Source organism: Erigeron canadensis, chromosome 3 (genome assembly GCF_010389155.1).
Source record: "Erigeron canadensis isolate Cc75 chromosome 3, C_canadensis_v1, whole genome shotgun sequence".
Lineage (NCBI taxonomy): Eukaryota > Viridiplantae > Streptophyta > Magnoliopsida > Asterales > Asteraceae > Erigeron > Erigeron canadensis.
Genome location: NC_057763.1, coordinates 24,394,420 through 24,403,499, shown reverse-complemented (window position 1 = coordinate 24,403,499; position 9,080 = coordinate 24,394,420). Strand labels below are relative to the sequence as shown.

At 29.1% G+C, this 9,080-nt stretch overlaps 1 protein-coding gene across 1 annotated transcript; it reads left to right on the top strand.

Moving 5' to 3' along the window:
- The first annotated feature begins 3,511 nt into the window (after nt 1-3,511).
- On the top strand, nt 3,512-6,537 carry LOC122592626 (germin-like protein 5-1). Its single transcript, XM_043764908.1, has 2 exons — nt 3,512-3,760; nt 5,808-6,537. Exons 1-2 carry the CDS (start codon nt 3,634-3,636, stop codon nt 6,341-6,343), a joined length of 663 nt encoding a protein of 220 aa, XP_043620843.1. The 5' UTR covers nt 3,512-3,633; the 3' UTR covers nt 6,344-6,537.
- The last annotated feature ends 2,543 nt before the right edge of the window (nt 6,538-9,080 follow it).

Genomic DNA, 9,080 nt, shown 5'->3' with positions numbered 1-9,080 from the left:
ACACATTAGTAAGAGAATTTGATTAGTTTTGATTTTCACTCACTGTGCAATCAAAAAATATAGAAGAAGATTTATATGTTTGAGTCTTTTATGTAAGATTATGAAATTCAAAGTTAAAATACTTTCATGATAGTCTCTTGAACTTAAAAAAAAAATTATGACCCGAAACACTATTAGTTGGTACAAACTATATTTGTAACAATGCAAATAAATCAATATATACAGAAATATAATAGTATATCTGATTAGTGGCCAGAAATAAAAGTCATACGATTTTGTATTATATCGTATGGTTAGAACTTACAAAACCCATTTGATGGAATCCAATTATGGCTTGATAACTTATGTTTATGGTATAAATAATTGTAATATTATGTAATAGTTTCCCTATGAAACATTAACTAAATATGAATTAAGTATAGTTAAAAAAAACGAAGTAAGGACTTTAAGTGAATACAAATTCATAGTATATTTAAAACTTACAATATCTAACTCAATAAGGTCATACTTGATACATTAGGTGGCTGAGCATTGAATTTTTGTTTTAGGATTGAGTATCTCTTTGCATCTTTGTCTTGCTTCGACTATCTTGGCATTGGTATACATTAACTCAAATCTTTGATTTTTTGCTCTATACATCAGATGATAATAATAGTACTAAGAAATATTATCTACACCAATTAGACAAATGACAAAAAGTATCTCCATCGTATGAACTATTGAATAGATGCTTACCAAAACAATACAGGCGCTTAAACAAAACAATTGATTTTTTTCATTGAGAAATTTCATCAAACAGTTGGTGTTCATGATATAACACCTAACAAAACAAATATAAAACTATTGAAATTATGAAAATAAAGATATCAATCTAAACAAAAACATATTTTAATAACATATTACAACTTATCCATTAAAACTAAAAATACTTAACTTGCACAAAATATAAAATGGAAATAAGTGTGAGAAATTACATATTTGTTATCAAAAATCATGAAAAGGTATATTATTACTCAACGAAGTAATATAACCTTAATCTTGAATCTATTGATTGCAAATTAATTAATCTTCTTGTGATTCAGCCATGAAAATGACACTATTCAAACAAAAAATCAAACGATATATTACCATAAAATTTATCAATATTACTAAAAGTCTATAACTCAAAACATAAAATCTTTATAACACAAAAACAGCACTATTTTTGATAGGAAACGATTCGAGAAAATTAAAAATTGGGGAAATTGGTTGTCACCGATGGGGAGGATCTGAGATTATAATTATTTCCTAAATGTGTGTTGGATCAAAATGATGCTTTATTAATAGTGAGATTCCATAAATAAACAAAAAATTCCTTGGTTCAAGTGGTAAACAGGCGTTGCGCACAAAAGGTAGGTCGCGGGTTCGAAACCCATAACCCTTTTTTTTTAATATAAAGGCTACCATTATGGCTTGCATGATTACGTGGACTATACACATCAGCAAATATGATGCACATGTGGCTGCTGATGTGTCATTCAGATTGCTCTGGTAACGCCACATCAGAATTTGCTGACATGGCGGGCTAGGAGAACGCCAAATAAGCACTTTCTGATAGGCTTTTATATATATAGATAGATACGGAGTATTTGTTTTGAAAATCAATTGACAGTTCATTTCTTTTATTATTAAAAGAAAATATATAATACATTAATGAACTTATGTTTGTAAAATATATGAAAGAAGTATTATTGATGATGAAAACAATAAAAAGTTAACCTTCAAAGATATAATATATAACGTATATATATACGTTATATATATATATAGCATTAATTTAGAAATAGCGGGGTTGACATGAAGAATAAAAATTCTAAAGGAACCCGACAGAAAAAATCAAGTTGGTGGATTGATGTATCTGCAAGTTGGTCGGTCGAAAGTACACAGCCATAATCGGGTATTTGTTTTTTTGTTTAGCTTCAAATAGGTTTCAGATTGGATCAATTTACTACAAATAATTTTGCAATTATCCCCACTTTAGTTAGCATGAATAAGTTATAAATGTTTGCACGTTTTTATGTGTAACACTATATTAAACTAAAAGTGTGTATAAATTTATCTGCACTAAAAAGTGTGAGTATAAACAAAAGTTATTAAATATGAAAGTCCAGACCTAAAATTGTGAAATTTTAAAACTTCACTTTTTAATGTCGACAAATTTTGACTTCGATATAATTTACGTACACACATAAAAACATGAATTTTTTTTTAAAATTGTTCATGTTAAGTTGTTAACTAAATGTGTGGATAATTACAATATTCTTTTGTAGTAAGTATTGTCAATTTTACTTTTTATGTTCTTTCTTTTTCGTTATATCATCATCATCATCATCATCATCATCATCATCATAATAATAATAATAATAATAATAATAATAATTATTGTTTGATTAATGATTATTGTTGATAAAAAAAGAAAAGAGTTAACAAGATATTTATCGTTGGTTATTTATGTTTAAAATAATGTATTTTAGACAAATGTACATGATAAAATGGTTCCAAATCGCATGTTAATTATTCATTTTTCTTTAAGACGGGGCGTCAAAGAAACATTTGAAACGAAGGGTTAGATGATCGACATTAATTCTCCCCCCCCCCCCCTCGGTAACCCGGTAAGAGGAAAAATCCCTAAATAGCTGCCTGAAAACATAACACTAATTATGGATAAAATTTTGCCCTTTCAGGATTCGATCTGGAGACCTCACTGTGTGTTGGATGCATGTTAATTATTCTAATCTTTACTCTTTTATAAAACAAAACTACCCATCATCCTTTTCAACATTCAATCTTTAAAAAACTCAAAATACCTTAAGTTTTACCACATTCTCAACTCACACGTTACATCTATCCAAAATATTTTTCAACCATATCCAACCAAGCTACTTCTCTCATTAATTCATTAATTTAAATATTTTTACTGAATATACATGTTATACTCTTAATGAAATTATCTATAATATACATACCTTAACCTATAAGTAACTACACTACACCACTCTTTACATTAACATATTATACTCCTAAAGTCTTGTGAATGTGACAAGTGGATTCACTTAATCGATCTTTTTCCTAATATTTTCACTTGAATTTCCGCATTCAATACATTTAAAAGATTTTTAGGCTAAAATTCCTCATGTCAAAAATCATAGCAAGTATAAAGGCCGGCCACTTGTTAACTTTTGCAGTTTAGTCTAAATCTTAAAGTTAACCTGAAAAACTACATATGGAACCATTTTACTCCAACTTATCGTAAATTCTGAATCGTCATGAAAAATCGTTTTCAAATAGTTTAAAATCAATACAAAATTGTAAATTCCCACTTATCTTGAAACAAAAATTTAATGAAGTCGTATAACCAAGATATATTTTATAAAAGAAGCGAAAGGGACCAGCTAACCATTTGGGATTTCTGTCACAATGTCTTTTCCATTTTTAATTTCCACCTACTATAAATACCATATAGCCCATTAACATCTTCTCCCACTCCAACCCACTTAAATTTTCTCCTGTCGAAAATAATTTATTACACCATTCAAGTTAATTATAAAGTGAAAAAGGGCTTCTTATTGCGGTATTATATATTCTAGATTTCCAATGGCTTCAAGAAGAGATTATTATGGATTGGTAATGATTGGCATGATGATGGCCATCTTTATGGCTTCTTTTGTCTCGGCTGATCCTGATCTACTTCAAGATGTTTGTGTTGCAGATATTGCTTCAGGTACCTTATTCATGATCTTCCAATCTTTATTTTCTACCTTTAAACAACACAAGTTTATTTGGTTTCACTAACGTTGTCTCTTCATACATCTAAGGTGGTATTTGTTTAGGACTTAATAAATTAAGTCATGACTTAATTAAAAATACTTAATCCATTAAGTCATTAAAAATGTTTTTTTTACTTAATAAATAAAAAACAATTGACTTAATTCATACGGACATTATTTATCCATTCAGTCACTTAATCAATTCAGTCATTTAATGGTTAAAAAAACAAACAAACCCTAACTCTAATACCGAAAGAAACCTGGTTTAAGCCCGGAATCATTTTGCTTACATCCGAATTAAACCCAAAACTTTAAAATCTCGAGTTCCCAAATACCAATCCATCTAGTTGTTGGTCAACTAGTGGATATACATGGAAAAAAGAGGCATACGATTTTTATACAAGTCTAAGTCAATGTACTTATCCTTTAGTAAATATGATGTAGGTTCTGCCTTAAAGAATAAGTCAATGTTTTATTGTCGCATCTATTATTTTTTGGTAGACTGGCATTGAATTCATTGTTTTCCATTTGGCCAACTCATTTGTTAGAAATTATTTTTTCGTCTCTTTTGAATTTTCGGCAAGTGTTATTGGCGTTGATTTATTGACTAAATTTGATTGATAGTTTTGGTATCCGCGTAGTAATGTTGTTATTTCAATTATATTTGAAAAATAGCTTTTCTTTGGTGGAGGATGCTAGCGATGGACAGTGTTTTAAACCGAGTAAAAGCACCGCTCAATCAAATTGACTAGTATCTTCGTAAGACTACTAAAATTGTTACTCGTATTATTTAGGGAAAAAAAACACTTACAGTTCACTCACAAATAATATCAAATTATTACATTCTAAAATAATGTAAATTTCAAGTTTTACAAATCATCCAAAATACGAATCATCAAATTAAGCAATGAAACAATAATAACATTTAGTTTTGACAATAATAAAAGAACATTATTAACAACTCAAAATTACATCTAAAGAAAGTTTTGCTTTTAAGAAAAGAAAAAAGAATCACAATTTCCTGTCGATTCAATAGTCGGTTCAACTGAAAAACCAGTTTTAATTAAACTGATCCATCAATCAATAGGGTATCGATTTAATGGGCCTATAAAAAATTGGTGATGCACGTAGAGTGGAAGTGATAATGCTAACAACGTGGTTTTCTTTTTTAATGAATCTATATTTAAAATTTAAGATAAAGAGAAATAGATTGTACGTTTAGAAATGGTAGTGCTAACATCGTGGAATTCTTATTTTTAAGATACTTGATAAATTGTTTGTATGTCAGGTATCCTTTTAATTTAATTATAACATCGTTATCATACTTTTTAATTTAAATTACAGTGTCTTTTCGGATATTGGTTTTACTTTTTTGTTTTTACCAATCGTATGAATTTCAACGTGTGTCCACAACTACATAACTTTTGTTTCCGTTTAGTTTCGTTTTTTACATAATAACTTGTTATAACTTTTCAACTTATTTAACGTTGTTACTATATATTTTAATATGACTATATATTTTAAAGCCACCTCGGTATCATTCGGTTTATTTGCAAAACGTTTATACGTTAACCTGGGTTGAACCCAGGTTGATTAGCTAGTTTAAGATAAAGAGAAATATATAGATTGTACGTTTAGAAATGGTAGAGCTATTAACACAACTAAACGAAAACAAAAATTGTGTAGTTGTATTACTAACTTATATAACTTATTGTAAAGGTTGCTTATTGTGGTACGTTTATACGTTAACCCGAGCTCGTAACTTATTTTAGATGGACCACGAAAATGTAATCAAGAAAGTGATATTATGTATTACTAACTTATATAACTTATTGTGAAGGTTGCCTATTGTGGTAGATTAATCATACTCTTATGTTTATTGATCACTATTCAAAAATATGTGTCTAAGAAAAAGTTACTTCAGAAAATGTTTGAGATTTTCTAAACATTGGAATTTTTTTTTAATATAATAATTAACATGTTTGTTAAATCTTGATATAGGTGTAAAAATGAACGGATTCGCTTGTAAAAGCAACATATCAGCAGAGGATTTTTTCTTCCCGGGTTTAGCAAAACCCGCGGGCACCAACAATACATTCGGCGCAACAGTGACCCCAGCCTCAGTAAACCAAATCAACGGGCTAAACACATTGGGTGTGTCTATGGCTCGGGTTGATTATGCACCTGGTGGCATTAACCCGCCACACACTCACCCAAGAGCCACTGAAATTGTGTTTGTACTTGAAGGAGAATTGGATGTCGGATTCATCACCACAGAAAACAAACTCTTCTCCAAGACTATCAAGAAAGGTGAAATATTCACATTTCCAAGAGGCCTAATTCATTTCCAGCTAAATAATGGGAAAGTTCCTGCAGCCGCTCTTGCAGCCTTCAATAGCCAGTTGCCGGGTACACAAAGAGTGGCAAACGCTTTGTTTGCGTCGTCTCCCACGGTGGAAGATGTTGTGTTAACTAAAGCATTCCAAGTTGGAACCAAAGAAGTGGAGAAAATCAAGTCTAGACTTGCTCCTAAGTAAAAACAGAAAGGTCCATTTATATTTGTGGTGTTTAAAAAAACGTTTATTATTTGTATTGTTGTTTCACAATAATCCTTTTGAGGTACAAACATTCGTTAATTAGCGTCCACACATGACACATTCGTTACATGGTTTTCATCTGTGACTATGATATACGGAAAATGATATGGATATCATATATAATTTTTGATTCATATATCTCAATTATGCAGTGTTAGTTTATATGGTCTGATAAAAATTATACAGTGTGATAAATAAATTAAAAAGTTATGATATTTGGATGATTATACAACTATACACATTCATAACATGTTACAAGTCCAAGTGTTGAAGGCTTCATTTAATGTCTTTATCTTTAGTCTCTAAGTTGCAATGCATGACTAAAACATATTTGAATTTTAGTTATTTAATCAAAAGTTTAACTTTTGTTATAAATTGGAATATCTTGACTTGTTTGAAATAGCTAAAGACGACGAAAAACTTTGCAATGACCCTATTTCACCGTTTCAAAGTGACGTGGAGGATTTTCTAAGTTAAATCACAAAGTTTTAGTTGCTAATGTAGATAATAAATTAGAGTAAGTGAATAAATAAAATGAAATTATGCTTTCAAATAATTGGAACAATCATTGATGAGATATAACTGCAAATATTAAACAAAGAAATAACAAACAATAAAAGTCATGAAAATTAGTAAAAGTGGTTGGTGAACTACTTTTAATAAACCAATATGCTAAGAACCAACTTTATTGAGAAACTTTTGGTAACTACTCCATATAAATTTTCCGAGAGGAACTTTTTTAAAGTTAAACAATGAATAAATTATTAAGATGTAAAATATCCACAACTTTAATCTTAATCTTAATATATACTATAAAGCAGTTGAACTAATAACTTATTAACCAATCACATCGCTCAATTTCATCAAATTGACTTTTGATGATGTCATCATTTAGATAAACTAAAAATTAAAAATCCTAATAATCATTATCCAAATATATTATAATATTAGTATTTATATTAATTTGTAGAAAAAGTCTCATTAATTTACACTTTTTTATTTTCATCAATAATTTACACTTTTTAGCCCTGAATACTTAATTTATATTTATTTTTAACCATCAACTTGAGAGAATTTTTTAAAATTTATAATCATTTAATTAAATTAAAAAAACATTTAACATATGAAATATTTTCTACAAAAAATTATTTTAAAACCTAACGACTTATTAACAAATATTATATTAGATTTTTATAATTATAAATATTAATATTTAGTTTAATATTTGATATAAATACAATGTGAACTCTAGATACATATCTCAAACACGATTTACAACAAAGGGTTACTTGAATCCTAAATCCAAATCAATATAAACTACATTCAAGATTAATTTTATCTCTCAATAAAAAAAAAGGTACATAATTTTCTCCATTTTATATATTAGTTTTACATATTAATGTTTAATGTTACAGTTGTCACTCAAATCAAGAGTTCTAATTGTTATCAAAGAATATAAAAACAATCCTAATTGTTATCATATTATCATAGAACAAGTGATTGAAAATAAACCTATGCGTGTTATTGTAACACCCCAACTAAGGCGGAACAATGAGATGTACAGAAAGTCGAGTATTCAAAACAAAGGATTATAAATAACATTCACCATAGCTTTATTTGATAAAAATAATTTACAATGTACAAACATGTGAACCAATTTCCAAGTACAAATGCGTCCACCATACTTGGATATTAAGTCCACGAACCAAATACAAGCACATGAAATAGTAACTACAATGATCAAGACGGATTCCATTGCCTATCACAAAGTTTGGTCTTTGACTCCAAAGTGCAATGCAAATAATCATGGAGCATATAAATCCTCAATGCTTAAGCTTATTTCCTGAAAAGCATGAAGAAAAAGTGTCAACTACGAAGACGTAGTTGGTGAGTGCATAGGTTTTTATATAAACTTTGGTACATCACCGTATTAATACTTAGAAAAACCGATTACTATTACATTTCGAAATATCCAAACCATATGATCGACAAAATTTTCATATCATGTTATCAAATTCCAAAAACCATAAAGTCATATCAAGACTTGGAAAAATCCATAGTAAAATTTCAGGTTCTCATTGGTCAAATCATCATGAGAGAAAAAGTATATAAATCGATTAATCATATATCATACCAAAATCATTCGGTTACCAAAATTATTTCAATATCACCAATTTCAACGTCTTTCAAGATATCATATGAAGGACGATACCCAATCCGTATGTCCAAACAATTTCCAATTATCAACAATATTAATATCAATTTCACTTAGCCACAAGGGCATAATTTTGATGAATAAATGCTTGAGCCACTACTACTACCATTTTTTTCAAAATCCAATAATAAATAATACAAATCTTGCACAAGCTGTCAATCAAGTGCCGTAATAATAATATTAATAACGGGTCGTGCCATGGAGACGACCTAAGTAAGGTAGCTAGAACACCCGTGGTCGGACTGGAAGTGGAAGTTGTCACAAAGGCAACCAACCTTCCACCGTTACACAAATGGGTGGGTGGACGAAACCTAGTTGCGCAACTAACTAACTACAGGCCTCCATAATCGGAGTAAATAGTAGTGAACCGAAGAAAGCGGTTTGACAGAACTCAAGCTCATCATATAAATCATTTATCATAATGAACATACGAATCAATTTCATTTCATAATCATAATATCA